At 39.6% G+C, this 18,946-nt stretch overlaps 1 protein-coding gene across 6 annotated transcripts in view; it reads right to left on the bottom strand.

The window, feature by feature from the left end:
- The window catches only part of LOC128265985 (potassium voltage-gated channel protein Shaker), a 75,163-nt gene extending 60,396 nt beyond the window's left edge, over positions 1 to 14,767 (bottom strand). Inside the window, exons 1-2 of one of the 6 annotated variants that reach the window (XM_053002248.1) lie at positions 14,401 to 14,767; positions 13,057 to 13,662 (exon numbers count right to left, since the gene is read on the bottom strand). In XM_053002248.1, coding sequence (XP_052858208.1) covers positions 13,057 to 13,082 — 26 coding nt within the window. In that variant the 5' untranslated portion in view covers positions 13,083 to 13,662; positions 14,401 to 14,767. Of the gene's footprint in view, positions 1 to 9,024; positions 9,249 to 13,056; positions 13,741 to 14,400 lie in introns of those variants that run through there. The other 5 variants (XM_053002247.1, XM_053002241.1, XM_053002240.1 and 2 more) reach the window with 5 other exon arrangements.
- Between the last annotated feature and the right edge of the window lie 4,179 nt (positions 14,768 to 18,946).

Raw genomic sequence — 18,946 nt, 5'->3', positions numbered from 1 at the left:
GAGCGAGGAATGAGGAGCGAGGAGCGAGGGAAACGGGGACAACAAATTGGAAATGACAGACAAGCGCCGACAAATATCAGAGCTGACATTCCTAGAAACTTGGGGGCAAAAAAAAGTTGAGTTTTGTTTAGGAGGAAATGAAGGGGGAGGGAGGACGGCGGTGGGTATTCGTGCGTGCTTGGTCATTCCCCTTAGGCACCTGATTCACCTGCCACCACCCACGAACCACCACCAATCACTTGGTCGGTAAACAAACCGCGGTGAAAATTTTAGCCCTACTTTAACCTGCATAGGTGGATTTATTAATTGCCAGATGTCAGAATCCGAAGCAGGAAATGATTCATGACAATTTACCTTAGTGGCATTTCGTTGTTTCCCGCTCTTTCTTTTAAAGCCAAATTAAGCTGGCTGTGAAAAAGGTGGGTCATGTGGAAATACCCTTAAAATTTTTAATTGAAATTCTTTATGCAAATTTCGTCTTTGCAATTGCATTTCTCGGCAACACAAAGAAAAAAAAAACAAAATCAATATATAATAAAAAAAAAAATCGAAAAATACAAACAACAATTTTGTTCAACAATTTAATTTTCTACCATTTATTTTGGCTGAACTCTAAGAAACAATATGTATGTGTTGGTCTATTTGGCCTGGTCAATACATATATATTTCATGCAAAATGTGTAAACAAATGCAAAATAGAATTTTATTTCAATTTTCCATGGGGCAATTGGTCTGGTTTTGTTATTCCCATTATTTCTGGTTTGTTCACTTCTGTTTTGTTCTGTTGTTTATGGACGCTTCATAAATTCATTTTTAGTGGGAATTAAAAATGCAATTCTTCTCGACTTCAACGCCCAAAAAAACACATACCAGTGCACATACAGAGCAATTTGTGAGCCTTTGAAGTAGCTCTTTTGTGTGTATTTCTCAATTTTGCACAATTTCCATAATATTCCCCAAAAAGCCATCGCATAATCCTCTAGAAAAGCCACACAAGCACAAGAGCCAGCAGCATTATCAGCTAATTTTCCACTCTTAACCTCTCACTTCCACCCGTTTAGTGTGGGCGTGAGGGTGGGCGTGGGCGTGGGCCTTGAAATTCATAAAACTGCAAAGGTTGACAAAGTTAAATTTCTGCCGGCCAAGCTTCCCTTTGCTCTGCCACCGAAAAGCTTACTTTGCTCGTCTGCATGGACACAGATAATTGACACTAACATGGATGGCAACACCCTCACACACATGCACTGACCACAACACACACACTAACACACACCGAAAAATGGCCGAAAAATGAAAAAGAAAGTTGAAAAAGAAAGGCAGCAGAGAAATTTTATTGCCACTGGGACTTTCGTCACCTTTTAAGGCCAGTGTTTTCACAATTAATTTACGATAATTTCGATTTAAGTGTGGCAAATTCCAGGGAAAACTCTTTGCCTCGCACCCGAAAAAGTAGGCAGTGGATTTTTTATTTCCTGCCAACTTACTTTTATGTGTGTGTGTGTGTGTGTGTGTGTCGCCCTTCTCGCTTCAAATTCAACATTGTTGTTGGCAACATTTTGTGTGTGTTATTTTTGGCTTGCTAATACCATTAAAACTTTGTTGTCTAACATACCCAAAAGCAACACTAAAAGCGAGCAATAACAACAAGAGCAAGGACTCAACTCGGGCATGCCAGTCAGGATACAGGCGAACAATTAAGTTTGCCACCAAATCCCTTCTCCCAACTGTCTATATACCCTGTGAAAAAAAAACAAGGGAAGACCTCTTAGTCCGCACAATATTAGCTGTAATTCTAGTTTTTTTTTTTTTTTAATTGGTAAGCCAATTTTAAGTTTTGGAGAAATCTCAAAATTTAATTTAGATGTAGGCCATATTTAACTTAAATAAAATGCATTTAAAATAAAAAAGGTACTATATTACGTCGAATATTTACCAAGTTAATTAAAATATTTTAATATTAAGTCAAGCAATTTAAAAGACATTTCATGTAATATTATTATTTAATAATTTATTTAGATACTAATATAAAATTTTGAATTCAATAGTCAGAAATTTATTTTAACTATTTCATTTTTTTATCAGTTAAAGAAAGTTCTTCAGGGGTTTTGAACTGCCAAATAATATATATAGAATCCACACATTTGTACATAGTAGCTTAACTGTCAAAGGATTAACCACTTTCGCAGATAAATTCCATCTGCGAGAAAATACGTCAAGTGACACCCTTTAAAATGCGGGCGAACAGGATGTGCCAGAGGAAGAGGAGCTAGTAACAATGTTGCTTGTTATTAACATTTATAGTTTCGTGTCGAGTTTAGTTGAATCCCAGTCTATGGGGTCTGTCCCTCTCTCGCTCTTGCTGTGCCATCTCGCTCGCACCAATTTTCCGACAATTTCGAACTCTTTTCCTGGGCGCTAGCTTGAAATTTGTAAAGTGAGACTGGGCCCGAGTTCATTTTTGGCCACTCGGACTTTTGGGGCACGTGACTTTCAAAGTTGAACGAAAGTTTTGCTGGCCACAGACAAAAGGCATTTCATGAACTCGCCGTGGCATATGCAAATCGATTGACACACACGAAAATTAAGCTGCACAAATTTAATTAGGCTAAGTGCAGTGAAAATCAATGAAAGCCAGGTTAAAAAAAGGATAACTCGTTTTAATTAGGGGAACAAAAGTTCTTTGCCTTTGCATTTCTTTTTTGCCGCGTGCTTCGCTTATATGAGTGTTTCTCTTTGCGTGTGTGTGTGTGTGTGTGTGTGTGTGTTAGCCAAGTTCTAATTCCTCGACTGTGGTTGTATCGATTTTGCTTACCAAAAAGCTGGAAGCAAAAAAAAAAGGCAAAAAAAAGAGAGCGCCAGTGAGTAAGGAAAGTTCCTTTTGGACAGAGCGTGTGTTGCACCTGCCGCAGGGGCTTAGGGTTAAATAAAGCCAAACCAATGGCTAAAACTAAAGCACAACACGATTTTTATAGACACACACTCTGTGTAGGGCTGGGAAATTAGAGAATTAGAGAATTAGAGAAATAGAGAAATAGAGAGAATGAGACAGAGAAACAGAAGCCCAAGCCCAAGTTGGCCTGACATTCGCGCATTTTTATGTTAATTTTTATTGTTCATTTTTACTGTTGCTTGTTGTGGTTGCTCTTGGCACTGCCGCTGCTGCCATTTGAATTAATTTTATTTAATTTGCGATTCTTTCCACCCTCTACTTGGCCAATTGTTTATTTATTTTTGCTTAATTTGGCACTGAAGTTATTGTGTAGGCGCCCAAAAAAGGGACACTTGGCGGCAATAGATCTTGAAAAGCCAGAAAAGAGAAAGGAGTTGAATTGAAATTTAAAGGACTAATATATAAGCACTGACTTTCAATTGCAAATTTTTGCCATTTTTGTCTTCGCCTCTATTTCAAAAGTCGGAATTTCATTTATGTTATTGTCCAGAGTGCTCGACTATTTTAGACGGATTACCTGGCGGATGAGCGATAAGTCCATTGGCAAAATGTACTTTTAAAATGTGAAACAGAATGTCCGTTTGAATTTATGCAATTATCTCGGTCTTATAAGTCTGGAATTTATTTCATTAAATTCTGTAGTCTGGGAAACTTTTCACTTAGAAGCCGGTGAAAATGAGTTCCGCCTTCCTTTTCATTTAGCCCCCGGATTGAAGGCATCCTAATGCAGTGGATCCTGCTGCCTAATTGAAATGCATCCACTGCCGACGCCATCCTGACGTTTCAAGGAGCTTGGCCAAATGCTAATCGATTCCGAAATGAGATTCGAAATTCTATTTTAACATTAATGAAATTTTTTCGCCCAGGCACCAACAATGGCGGAAAAAAAGGAACGACGAGGCAACGAGAAAAACGAACGAAATGTGCGTGCTTTCCACCGTCTTGAACTGGCTTCACTTGCTTGTAGGTTTTTTGGCGATTTTCTGCATGATTTCGCAAAGAATTTTCACAAGGGGCGTCGAAGGTAGGAAAAGGAAAAGCCTTTGGCTTGATGCGAATACTCTGCAAGTTTGGGATAATCCCAGAGTTAGCTCCTTTTCTGAAAGCCAACGATAAACCTTAGAGTGCAGTCAATGGGAAAGTCTATTCAATCATGGGTTTTGCAGAAGTGGGCATATCAATTTTCTTGCTGTTCGGTAGAAGATGCCAATAAAGGGGCGTACGAGTATAGCAATAAATATTTATGTTGGGTTTTTTCTTGCAATATTCCTGTCATGTTGTGAGGTAAATTAAACAGTTTTAAAGTTAGATTTTTTTCTTGGCTATTTTAGGGATTACAAAATAACATTCATTCATATTTCTTATTTTCTTTATATTGATAGCCCTGTGCTAAAGACTTTGAACTTAAACTTAAGTCTTAAAATTTCCTGGAACATTTATTTTTAATTACTAACTTTCCATTTGAAATAGGAAAATTTAGTTTTGGATGAATTTCTGTTTGATTTATTACAAGCAAACTTTTATAATTCCTCAAACTTCATCCGGCGGGGGAAGCATGGAAAGTGTATATAACTTTCGTTTTTTCACGGCCATTTTCGTGCCTGTTTATTGCCATTTTATTCCTTTCATTTTTCTCTCGCTCGTTTGGCTTGCACGGATTTGGCTTTCACTGGAGCCCCCCGCCCGCGACAACAATTGTAACAATTTTTGCCAATGCCACAACCACTGCCACTGCGGCTGCTGCTGCTGGCGGCATCTTTTGAAGCCCTCGCCCGCTGTGCGCTGTCTGGCAGGATAATGCGAACAAGTGGATGAAAATGTTTGACACGGAACAACAAGGAGCAGCGGGAGCCAAACTGCAGACAAACTCCCATACAACCACCCCTCCCCCCCCCCCATTCACAGAAAAATACAGCCCACTCCAATGCCTTTCGCCCCGAAAAGTATGCTATGTATGCCGTGCTGTGGCCTCCTGTCTCCTTGATGCTACTTCCGTTTCCGCTTTGTGCAGCAGCTGCTTCTTGTTTGGTCTTTGGGCGCAAATTTGAAAATAATTTACAATGACGTCACTGGCTGGCGGTGGGGTGCATATGTTTATATAACACTGCATAACTCTTTCGCAGTGGATTTCTCCTCGGGCCCACAGTGCGTATGCTTGACCTTCAAATTGGCTTCAAGCAGCCGCAGATCAATAAATGTTCTCTCTTTCTACCACCCCCCCACCACAATTTCTTTTTGCTTTTTTCTGTTTTCTTTTTTTGGTTTGTTATATTTCTGCTGCTTGTTGAGTCGTAAAAAGAATTACGAAAAAAAAAACAAATAAAAACGCAAAAAAAAAAGAGTGAGAGCCGAGCGAAAACGGAAAAACCAAATAAAACTGTGAAAAGCCGGGGCCACATAAAGAAATAAAAAAAACCAAAAAAAAAAAAAACACAGAAAGAAGAAACCGAAACCAAAACCTAAAAAGAGGAACGCAAAACGAGGAAGAAAATTGGTGTGTGTGTGTTTGGGTGCTCTGGCTATGTTTGTTTCAAATTAAAATCACGCAGCGCACGTGCAATCTACACACACACACAAATATATTTCCACCTCTCGGCAGCATATTAAAAGCCCAAAACTCGCCATCGCCGCAGTGCGTAACTTTCTCCATTCTCCATTCTCCATTCTCCTGTCTCCTTTCTCCGTTCGCCATTCGAATTTCCACATTTCTCCGAGCAGCAGCCTCCAAACCGGAGGACCCAAATCCACTGGCAAGAGATTCCGGATCCAGGCGAATAATTTACAATATCCATGCCCAGATAGATGACACACTTGGCGCAAAACTATTTCACTTTCTTACTACTTTTCACCGCAAACTACTGTAACTTAAAGTTTATTCTAAGGAGAATAACTTCTGCTATAGACAATGCTATGCAAATGAGGAAAAACTCTACAGATTTTAATTAATTAGAGTTAAAAGCTTAAAAACTTATCTTTATGGCGTTTTAACATAAAGTGGGGCTTAAATTAAGTGCACAAATTATAAAAGAAAGTATAAAAAAGTCTTACTGAAACATTAAATATTTTATGGTGACCATGTTAAACTGTGGCATTAATTCCCCAAGTATATAATAGCATATAGAGTGGACAGGAACTCTGGGGATATTTTTGATGACCAACCGAATTTCTTTTAGTGTGCGTGTGCCAGTGGCCAACCGCAAACATATGCGCATAAATACTATATATTTATATATGTAAGTTCGCAATTGGGCCAAAACTAAATGGGCGAGCGTGGCAGGAAGGACAAAATGGAGCGAAAGAGTTGGCACTCACGCATTCAATCAGAGATGTTTTTCATTTCTTATTTCTTTTTTTTTTTGAAAATGGAAAATCGGAAAATGTGCAAATCGGAAGATGGGAAAATGGTAAAATCGGAAATCTACAGCTGAAGACAGGCTACAGTCGACACTTTAAAGCCACTCGATGTGCGGTGGAGATGCGAAAGACAAAGCCGTGTTGGCCTCAGTGGCATTAGGAGAGCTAAGCAAAGAGGGGATTTATTAGCGTCGGTAGAGAAGCTCCTGCTGTTGTTGTTGCTGCCATAACCACTTAACACACACACACACAGGCAGCCAGGCTCCAAGGGGCTAAGAGAGGGGGTTGGGTTGTGGGGACTGGGGCCACACTCGACGCATTTACGATTGAGCTGGAGCTAAGCCTAAGCCTCGGCGCCTAAAAAACCGAGCTATGTGCGTGCGAATGGCCTCCAATCCAGTGTTTCCCCCGAAAAGGGGTGTTCCCCGTACTCGTATTCAACCGCAAACTGCTTTTGTTTTATGATGTTTCACTTGCCAGTTGTTGCTCAAACTCAGACCACCACCCCATCTTCCTGTTGCCTCAGCTGCTTGCATGCAAAGTTCAATCAAAATAAATCAGTTGCCTAGAACATTACACAAAAACAGCAAAGGGAAGGGAAGGGAAGGAAGGGGTTGGTGGGGACTGAGCCCCCCATGAGTGGATAAGGGTTAAGGAGAAGGCTGGGCTGTCGAGCCGTCACGGCATGTCCACCCGCCCCTCGACCCCCTCGACCACCTCGACCCCCTCGACACACCGATCGACTTCTTCAACTCTTCAAGTGCCCAATTAATTTTGGCGTGTGCGAGTCAAACTTGAATTTAATCGCAAATACAATAAGAACATGGCGTAAAAAAAAAAGTAAAAGCACAAAACACAAAACAAAAGGAGGAGCGTACACAAAAGAAGCTTAGAGGCGAGGCTGAATAATAACCCCATATGCCTTGTGCTCAAGTTGTAATAGGGAAAAACCTCAGCTGCTCTTAGACAAATTAATGAAAAGAGCGAGAATCTGAACTAATTTCCATGGAAAACTGGGTTGCGAAAAGTTTTCCAAGATATCCCAGCTACTTGTAAAACAATGGATGGTGAAATTATAGGACACCTCTTGTTTTGTTGAGTGATAATGACACAAAACGAGGTTTTAACTGTTACACAGAAGGAATTAACAGTTTGTAAAGCCTTTCGAAAGTAACAGCCATTACATGGAAAAAACTTCGATGGGTTCACATTTATTTTCCAATGCGTAGAAATGATGTGTTTCTCTTAGGCAATGGAATGAAATCCCCTTTATAAGCTGCAATAAATTATCAATAAATTAAATCAATGTGGTATTTAATATAGAAATTTGTTTTTGACCACATTCCAATTTTAATATAAATGGTTTAAGCATGTTTATTTTCAAACTATTCTAATGATCTTAGTTTTGATCCTTGGGGGCATCCTTTAACATAGAAATTTGTTTTTGACCACATTCCAATTTTAATATAAATGGTTTAAGCATGTTTATTTTCAAACTATTCTAATGATCTTAGTTTTGATCCTTGGGGGCAGGCTTTGTATATACATATATTAAAAATTCCCAAACTGGTTTGCCTTGTGCATATTTCTTTGACTATTCTATTTTGGTTTAGCTTCGGCTGTGATTTTAAGTTTGATTTACAATTGCAAATTGGGTCAACTTGTTTTTCTTTTAGCTTCGGCTGCTTTCCCCTCTGCCTTTGTGGCTCGTTCACTTTTTGACGGCGCCAATGCGTCGTATGAGCAATTCGCCAGTTTCTCTTTAGGCTCCTTTGGCTCTTTTGGGCCACTCCACTGGCTGTGGCAGAAAGGCCACTGAAATGGAAATGGAAATGGCAATGGGAATGGAAAGGGAAATGGAAAATGGCAATAGGAATTGAAGTTGCTTATGTAAGCAAAACTTCAATGGTGTGCCTCTTCACATTCTTCCCTCCGCCGTCCGTCCTCCGTCATTCGTCCTCCATCCTCCGCCCCCGTGACCCTTGACCTCAGAACCCCGCTGACTAGAGTGAAATATTAATTAACTCGACCTGCAGCTGCTAAGTTGGCTTGGAGCTGGACAACAACCAGCCAGCACTACCTTTTCCACCGGAGGCTGCAGCGGTGTGGATTCGAGTGGCGCCCCAAGGCAAATTATGTTGGCCGTGTTCGGGTCCGTTTACCGTTTGCCATTGCATTAATTAAGGTAAACAAACACAGATAGTGCGATACGGTAGCCTCTGAGCTCTAAGCTGATCATGTCCTGGCCAGTGTTTCTCTTTTCTTTTTCTTTTTTTTTTTTTTATTATTTTTCAACCACGGCGACAACCACGCGACGCACGTTGCTAAAGTGGCTCCTTAAGCTCTCCTTTAAACACCTTTTAAATGGAGTTTTTCCTTCTGCTTCGTTTTGCACGACACGCACCGCGTTCTGAATAACAACAACAACAATAACAACAAGAGTTACATTTAAAAAAAAAAACAACACACATTCACATTCACCGAAAAAAAAACAACAACAATAATCACGCGCGGCAACGCGGCACGCAGCACCTGCTTTAAAAAGAAGTGCGAGTGGGGGGAGCGAGGTTAAAAAAGTATTGAAAACTGGAGAAAAACTCCAGTTGCCTGATTGATTCGATGACTGACTGACTGACTAACTGACTGACTGATTGACTAACTGACTGATTGTCTGACTAACTGGCTGACTGTCTGACTGACTGTCTAACTGACTGACTGACTGATTGACTAACTGACTGACTGACTGACGACAGTCGCCGCCAAGCGCGGAACGCGTTGCACGATTACGTTGTGACGACGTGACTGCGACTGCGACGACTGAACCGAACTGAGGCGCTGCAAAAGTGTCCAGCGCCACCAGCCGTGGCCCAAGCACCAGCACCAGCACCACCGCCGAAGCCGACGAACGCCGAGCCGAACGGCCTGCGGAGCCACGAAGCCACTTTGCCACGATGCCCCACGTTGGGCGCCACGAACCAGCCACGAACGCTTTGGGCCGAGGCGAGCACGTGCGATTTGCTGCATTGGCTCCGACTTCGACTCCGACTCCTACTCCGACTCCTCTGGATCGGATGGATATGGATGGCATGGAGTTTCCCAGCGCTGCACTCCGACTCCGATGGCGCCTCTGCGTGTTGCGTGCCGAGCGTTGTGTCTGTGTCTATGTCAGCGTGTGTGTGTGGCATGTGCTATGTGTGCCGTGTGTGTGTGGCAGGTACCGCTCCTGTTCCCGCTGGCCAAACTGGGCAAAAGGCAAATAGTTTTAGTGCCACTTGGCACGAACACAGGGACCAAAAGCAGGCCCGAAAAAAAAATGGGAAATGGGAAAACAACAAAGCTGCCACCACAACAACAAAGGCAAAGAGTAGCCTGAGTGAACATGGCTGAGCAAGAAGAGCGGGAACCAGGGACACAGGGACACTGGGACACTGGCGACACTAGGGCACCGGCCGCTGGAAACACGGGGCCAGCCGACGGACGGGGTGTCAAACAAAGCAAATGCCGCTTGGGGCCGCTGAGGCGGCGGACAGTGGCAAAACAACCAAAACATGAAAACTAGGTGAAAACTGTAAATGAACCAAACACAGTCACACCAACACATGCACAAACACATGCCCGGAGAGCAAGAGAAAATCGAATCGAAGGAGAAACCACAAAAGCCATAACCCCATAGCCCCATCTCCCATCTCCTGGTGGCAAGGTGAACTGCTCCATTATTAATGTGTGCTTTAAAACGCCGCCGGGCTCGTTATGCTTCCTCGGCCTATGACTATGCCTTCGCTTCCCTTTGTTGGGCTCCACTTGATTATAATAATGCGAATAACTGCACACACACATTCACACACACTGACTCCCAGTAATGCACACATACTCAGGCATATACGTGTCGCGTGTGCACTTGAACGCTTTGCTTCCAGCTAGGGACAGCATGGCGTATGAGTAATGCAATTATTAATAAATAAACACATGGCACATTCACGCACACAATCGCGCGCGCAAACAAAGCATAAGAAAGTTCAGGAAAGGCAAGGAACGGGGAACGGACAGAAAAAGCTGAATAAAGCGCAGCTTTAAGCTTTACCGTTTAATCAAAGTTTGGATAGTAGTTTGTTGGCCAGCTTAAAAGCTTTTCAAAAGTTGTCTTCAATCAAATAAAACTGGTTTGAGCTAAGCTTTCAAGCTTCAAAGGTGCCTTAAGTTTGAGGAAAGCTTTAAGCTCCAGTGTCCCCACTAAAATAGGTTCTTTTTTTGGAAAATACATTACCGAAACGCAAACCATGAATTGTTAGTGCTGTTCAAGTAAAACAATTTTTAAAAAATGTTTACTCATCTAATGAAAAAGTATCTTATGTCTTTGGCCTTAACAAATGTAGAAATGGTCTGTTAAGATATCTGCAAAAAGCGGTCAAAATTTTGGGTGTGGGTCTTATTACGGCCAAATAAGGAAAAAAAAAATGTTTATAAAGGTATGTTTTTTTACAAACAATATGAATCGGTTTTGGTTTGGCTTAAAATGTTTAATTTTTGCAAATTGTATATCAAAAACTTAAAAATTAGTTATCATTTTTTTTCATGGAGATAGATAGTATAGGTCGCCGGCTGCATAAAACAATCACTCCTATGACTTTACGTCTTATTTTGGCTAGGTTACAACACAAGGACTCTTTTCTTTTACAAATCTCCAAAAACGCAAAAAAAAAAAACACCAAAAAACTGCGGTTTTGTATCAAAATCCTGGGAATTAAAAGTCAACAGTTGGAAAGTCATACACCGTTGAATTCCAAATAAAATTTCCAATCCAATGGCATTCACAGTTAACATTTTTTCAGATTTTCATATTTCTGCAAAAAATGGTGACATAAATAAATTTGTTCAAAAAACGTTTTTCAAAATTCGGTTTTTGTGTCAAAACAAAATCCATGGTTTTCAATCGAATAGGGATGGATGGTATTGGTTGCCAGCTGTTGGAAATAGCTACTCTTTTGACTTTGGGTCTTATGTTGGCAAAGTTACAACAAAAAGACTCTTCAGGAATTTTCTTTTTTTGAAAAATCTCCAAAAACACAAAAAACACATTAAAACTTGGTTTTTGTGTGAAAACCCTGGGAAATAATGGTCAAATGTTGGAATGTCATACACCGTTGAATTCGTAATAAAATTTCTAATCGAATGCCATTCACAGTTAAAATTTTTTCAGATTTTAATATTTCTGCAAAAAATGATGATGTACCCCCTTACAAAAAAGTCAGAAATTTGGACATAAATAAATTTGTTCAAAAAACGTTTTTCAAAATTCGGTTTTTGTGTCAAAACTAAATCAATTGTTTTCAATCGATCAGGGATGGATTGTATAGGTTGCCAGCTGTTCGAAATAGCTACTCTTTTGACTTTGGGTCTTATTTTGGCAAAGTTACAACAAAAAGACTCTTCAAGAAATTTATTTTTTTTGAAAAAATCTCCAAAAAACAAAAAAACTCATTAAAATTTTGGTTTTTTTTGTCAAAACCCTGGGAAAAAGTAGTCAAATGTTGGAATGTCATACACCGTTGAATTCGTCATAAAATTTGCAATCGAATGGCATTCACAGTTAAATTTTTTTAGTTTTTCAAATTTTCGCAAAAAATGATGATGTAGCCCCTTATCATAAATGCGAAAATTGGCCATTTTTAAAAAACGTCTTTAAGAAATCGAATTTTTTGTAGATCGATTAGGATAGATTTTTTAGGTTTTTAATTTGGCCAAGTTACAACCAAACGACTCTTTGGAAATTTTGTATTTTCCTATTTCTCCAAAAATCCGAAAAGACCGTAAAAAAATCAGTTTTTGTAACAAAACACTGGTAAATTATGGTAAAAAGTTGGTCGTTTAATTTGTCATTTAATTTCCAATTAAATGGCGTTCACACCGAACATTTTTTCAATTTTTCAATTTTTCAATTTTCTGCAAAAAATGATAAGAAACAAATGAATTTGTTGTAAATCAATCGGGATAGATCAGAGCATTGGAGTCAAACATTTGAAAGTCAATCATTGTTTGCAATGTCACAAAATTTGCAATCGCTTGGCATTCACATCTTATAAAGTTAACATTTGGCCAAAAGAACATTTTGAAAAAAAAAGAATAATAAGGCAGAAAAATTATTTCATCTTCAATTGTGTCCAAACTAGATTCGATCTTATAAATAACATTAAATAGACACCAAGTACGGAAAAATACTTATATTTTTTCACTTACCTGCATTACGAAAGTACGGAGTTTGAGTTTGGTCATCGTAGCGAGCGTAGAGTGTGGGAAATGGGGAAACAAAGAAAGAAAGCGATTAGAAAGAAATTCATATATGTATTGCTCAACGAGAGACTTAGTACACAATACGAGAGTTACAAGATATGACAACTAAATATATAAGCTAGATACAAGTGCCAAGCAAAGGCATTGGGCGGGCAAATAAGGCAAAACAATAAGCACAGTACGGAGAATAACTATACGGGTATAGAGAAGGATAGAGATGTAGCTTGGAACTGACTGAGCCAGATCGTAGTACAGTACACTTGTTAGCATAGATATAGATATAGATACAGATACTCCAGATATATACAAGGCGGTTACATACAAGGTCTCAGATATTTTCTGTTAGTACGAGTAGTTCCGAGTACACACACGCACACAGAGGCACACATATCACATCGAGGGGGAGTTTGTTTTGGAAGGATAATAGGAGGTGGAAGGTAGGACACTTTTGGCTTTTCACTTACCCGCCAGCAACAAGTATCATCTGCATGGTTTTAGTTTCGTTTTCAGGGTCTGGTTCTGTTTCTGGTTCTGGTTCTGGTTCTGCTTCGATGAGCTCACTACTGAATCCTGGCCAATGTATTGATCTGTGTGTGTGTGTGTGTCTGTGTGACTGAGTGCTAGTGTGGCAGTGTGCTGGTGTGTGTGTGTGTGTGACTGTGAGGATGTGCTGGTATGTTCTATGGGTGAGCTAAATGCAGCTGCTGGTTAATTGGGCCCCGGCCGCCTGCAGCTGCATGACGGCCACCTCCTGGCCTCTCGGGCGCCAAAAATCTCCCGTTGGATCGCGCGTCGCTGTTAGCTTTGCCTCACTGTAGTCACCACGGCTGCCCCTGCTGCTGCTGCTGCTCCTGCTCCTGCTGAACGAACAAAAACTGGCACTCGTACTGGAAGCGGTGGCGTGGGCGGAACTCGAGCTCCGTTTGTTGTCTGTGCTTCGTCTGCTTTGGTTGCCATTTGCAGATCGGCATTTGGGATCAATTTGTTTGGTCACTTTTTGTGTTGGGTCTGCCTAGCGAATCTATCGAGTCGGGGCCCTGGGCGATCATCTAGGCGCATTGCAGGGCGCACTAAGTACAACAAAATGTTGGTAAAATTACAGATTTCTCTCAGGAGGTTGAAATTCGAAAATCTCAAATATATATCGATTGATCCTAATTCTATTGAAATCAAGTGACTTTGTACCTTCTTTATTATTTAACAATCGTTTGCAATCTTTTGATTACAAAATTAAAATGCCCAGCTATTGTTCTTTGTCAACGGGAACATTACTGGAGATTTTAAAATAATTATACTGAATTTCAGGAATTTACATACTGGGAAAAGGTAAAGGGAATTTCAAAAACATCAAGCCCTGACCAATAAATCAAAAAGTTTTATAATTTTAGACAATAAAAACATTTGAAAATTTCTCTTAGGTCACAGCATAAAATATAATTTCTGTTGTGACATCGTATTAGAAAAATAAATTTAAACCACAATAAATGCTGTGCCTAAACTGTTATACTAATTCAGTAATTTTTGGAACAACTAAAAACTATTGCAAATATTGAAATTTTCAAAAACATTATTGTTTATATATAAATCCATTCTTGTTCTTGTAATACTATTTTGAAGGATTAAAAGCAAGCAATAGCTAAGATGATCATCACCAAAGGTCCCTTCCGCAAAACTCAATAAAATCGAACTAAAATTTCATTGCACTTTTAATTGTTGTTATTTGTCGTTCATATGCTCCTCGAGGATTATCGTTGATTCATTGTGGTTTTTCGTTTTCATTGCCGGTTTGGTTTGCCAGTTGTAATTACATTTTAGTGGCATTGGCATTGCGGTTTGGCCACATGTTGCTGCCAATTGTCGTATATTTATTTATTCATTGGCTGTGAATGTGAATGCACTTTAGGGCGCCAAAAGTATTGCCTACTTATGGGGGCACCGGAAAAAAAAATGGAAATTGATATTTATAATTTCACTTGGCTTTCCTTATTTATCATTTGCCGCTGCGTGTTTCTTTCCGTTCCGTTTCGTTTTGTTTTTTTCTTTTTTTTGTTGGTCACCAAGGTCGTTGTTTGGCGGATGCAGGGCAGAAAAAGAAATTCTATTTATATATGCCCATCTCGCTTCCACAAAGGCACACACACACACACGCACTCACGCAAGCAGCTGTTTTTAGGTCTGGGCACCAGAAAAAAAAGTCATACATAGAAAGGTACACACATGTATGTATTTTGGTTCCCATAAAATTCGGGGGAACCGAAAAAAATAGAACACAAAAAAAAATACGATTTTCGGGGGAGCTGCCGTTGAGTTGCGCTCGAGTTGGCGCCACGCGGTCAACTAAAAACGCTCGCCACTGTCACTGGTTGGTCGTTGTTGCTGCTGCCACTGTTGCTGCTGCTACTGCTGCTGCTGCTGCGCTTCAATTAATTAATTAAACACAAATTTTCGTTTGCCCGCCGCGCATATAATTACAAAACAAAATATTACGCATACGCCATGGCGACGCCACAATTCCCCAGAGCAAAACCGCACACTCGGAGACAAACAGTCACAGAGTGATAAAAAAAAGAGGAAAGGCGAAGGAAATATTAATAAATGTAAATAAAACGAGAACTTCGCACAGCTGCTTTAACCGCTCTTCTTCTTCTGCTGCAGACATGCGCCTGACCCCACACACACACACATTCACACACACATATACACACACTTTCCTTTCTCACATATTTTTCCGTTATTGAAATTTGTTTACATTTGGCTGGAGACAGGGAAAATAAAGGAAACACCGGGCCATCGAAGGAAGTTAACTAGTGAGCACACACACAATCACTTGAATAATGTCAACATATTTAAATCTAGCACACAAATACCGATAAACAATCAAAGATTTGGTCAATGAGAACTCCATTTTTTTTCAAATTTTTTCGACCAAAAGTTTAACAATTATTCCCTTAACCTTTGGCTCACATTGCGTAAACGTAACGAAAATGCCGCGAAATGAACGCGTACCAAATTGTGAATGTGCTGTCGTGTTCCAATTGCCAAATCGTTTCCCCAGCAGCACAAAAAACGGAGAAAGAGTGCGAGAGAGAGAGAGAAAGAGAGATAAAAACAGAGACAGAGATAAAGGGGGAGAAAGTGGGAGAAAGGCTTCGGGGAATGTCGGCATCTTACGGACACAGACAGCAGCACAAAACACGGACATGGACCCGGCTTTGACACTGTAACACTGACACACTGACATCGGAAAGCGTGTAAAATGGTCGAATGCAAGGTGGGGGTGGAAAAGGGGGCGGAAAAGTGGGCGGTGTTTGGACCCAACGTAGCGTAGGACGAGAAGGACTATGAAAAGCTTTTACATTTATTACGCTTCGGACAGCATATGACCCTGCGTCCGAGTGTTGAACTGAGTTAACTCTTTGTTTCAATTAAGCTGGGCAAATTGTGCTGCAACTGGCAAGCAAACAAGTATTTATAGAGCACGGTAGATCAACAATTCAATCCTCAAAAGGCTAAAGGAATATGTAATGCAAATATATTTTAGGAAACCCTCGACTTGAACACAAAACAAAAATCCATTTAGAATCTTTAAAGGCAACGATTTACTCTAAAAAGAATAACACATATATAATCTGCAGATAATTTTAGAGTTTTGCAGCAAAACAACAAACTATTATTCCACAATAATAAACACTTTAAATAAATAAAGAAAAGTGGACAAAAAATAACATACAAACAAATAATTTAACCAAACGAAGTATTATATACAGCATAGAAAGCCAAAAATGAAATTGAATATACAAATAATATTAAACCACAATCCATTTAGATACGAAACAAATTGTTTATACGCTTAGTTTGTATGTTTCTTTATGAAAAATTGTATTTTCCTCTCCGCAGAAACTAAATATAAATTTATTTGCATTTTGGACAAGCCATTAATTAATAAAGAAACTATTAAAAAAACACATTCAGAAAACTATATTTCAAATGTGTGCAACATCGAAAATGTTTTATATTTTTATCTTGAAAGGAAAGCCAAAAACAATATAATCACGACCTATAATAATAACTAAAAACTTCCTTCATTTAAAAAACCAACTAAATCCTTAAGTTTCTATAAACACGCTTATCGATTTTTTGTTTTACATTTACCTAAGCACAAAATCAAACCTTTAACTTCATTTAACTAAGAAATGTTTGGGAAGCATTTATAATTATTTTATATTTAGAGCACACGAAGAATTAGCTATCCCCTTCCGCAGATGGTGGTATCCACAAATTGGTAGTCACGAAATCTATTTTTAATAGCTACGATAAACCGCAAGGCACTTATTTATTGTTATATACACATAAACAAAAATTACGCGCAACTCGAAGGCAAACAAAGCGAAACTTATCCGCAATGGGGCAACCGAAATCTCGGATAAAATTGGCCAAATCACAGCAAAAAAAATTACAAAAATCACGGGAAAAATTGGTAATTGCAGGAAAGTGGAGTTTTCCCAATCAGACTCGAAAAAATAGCGTAGATAACACTCAAAGCCCGATGCTAACGGTAATGGTAATGTCAACTGGCGAATGGAAACTCAACGCAGCATGACAATAAAAAGGAAAGCTGCTAGAAGAAAAGTCCAATCTTCCTGTTTCACATTTTGCCAAAACGTTTCCCTGCGAAAATGCCCGAAAGAGAGGGCCAGCGAAAGCGAAAGAGAGAGGGAGAGAGAGAGAGAGAGAGAGAGAAGGACACACACACACACATATACAAAAAGAAAGAGAGAGAGCATAGCAGTAGAGTGAGACGGAGGGATTGAGAGTGCAGCAGCATCACGTTTTTTGTTTGTTATTTCATATCCTTTGACGAAGATGGCACACGGGCTTTTGTGAAAGTGAGCGGATAACTTGTGAATTGGATGCCATTTTCAAGGATACGCAGGATTTATGTAATTGATAAAAAAAAGAAAAACAACGAAAATTCGGCTCTAGCTTTAATGCGATTGCAATACTCTCGACTGGTTCCGCGTGCGACTGCGACGTTTATGCAACTGGCTGTGTCGATGCCACATTTTCACCAGTTTTCCCCCAGCACGCACACAAATACAGCGACACCCACACAAACACACACACGCACACACACGGAGACACATCGATAGCGACAGCATTTGGGTGCAACAAAAGCAAGAACAAAAATTGATTACTAAAACTGTGGAAGGACTTTGGAGCGGTGGCAAACAATGCAAATGAAACTGGCGAAAATGAGAATGGGAATAAAACGTTAAACGTTTCTTTGGCGCCACCGGAACTACCGGCGGAACCTCTGCCCCTCCCCCTCCATTGAGCCACCTGTCAGCCCACTTTCACCCCACTTTCACCGAACGGCAGGTGAAAGGTGATCGGCGCTACCAAATTCAGTTACTTTTTTCCACTTTATGCGGCGAGAGCGACAGAGACAGCGAGGTGTGTGTGTAATTATAGCCAACTGTTCCACATTCTGACACAGAGATATGCATTTAGCGTTTAGCGTTTAGCCCGACTTGAGGCTTAGTCAAAAGTGCAAGACAATATAGCCGCCAAGATATATGGTGGGGGGTGGTTGAAGTCCGGGAGGGGATTGGCTGACTGACTGAGGTGGCTAAGGCCGCCAGACTAGCGCCAAAGGCCACAGACAACAAACAAATAAAAAACCAGAAACAAAAACAAAAACAAAAAGCAAACGAAACCGAAATCAAAACCGAAACTAAAAGAGGAACTAGAACGCTGCGAAAATGGAGGCGGTACAAAAAAAGGACCCACACTGGGAAAACAAATACAAGCGTCGAATATTTTCAACACTAAGCTTAAGAAAAACAATATAAAATCAACTAACCCTCTCAAAGAGGATAACTTTTATAAGATTAAATATTATTATTATTAAAATAAGACCTCTGTTTTAGACAAATTGAGAATTCATGAAGTATCAATCAAAAACCCTTAAATAAATGTATTTAATTTTCAGCACCCCTAAAAAAGGTTCTCTTAAGGGGCATTTGTAAGTAAAGTAATGAGAGGATGTTCAAGAGGAACAAAACTCACTACCTCACTACATAACAGTGATTTTGTACGTTTTCTGACTTATATGTTTTTAAATGCTGATAAATTGTCTAATATTAAGATAGGTAGGTTGATATTTTGTTAATTTAAAAAAAAATGCTCAAATAATTCACCCACATTAGCAAATCGATTTTTTAAATCTCAAAATGTAACCCCTATCATTGAGAATTTAAAAATCTCTCATAACTTAATAAGTACCATATGATAATTATTCATAAAATGTGTTCAAATATATAATTTGAATTTTTTAAATGCCGATTGAATTGT

Source organism: Drosophila gunungcola, unplaced genomic scaffold (genome assembly GCF_025200985.1).
Source record: "Drosophila gunungcola strain Sukarami unplaced genomic scaffold, Dgunungcola_SK_2 000205F, whole genome shotgun sequence".
Taxonomy (NCBI): Eukaryota; Metazoa; Arthropoda; class Insecta; order Diptera; family Drosophilidae; genus Drosophila; species Drosophila gunungcola.
This window is presented reverse-complemented; position numbering and strand designations above follow the sequence as displayed.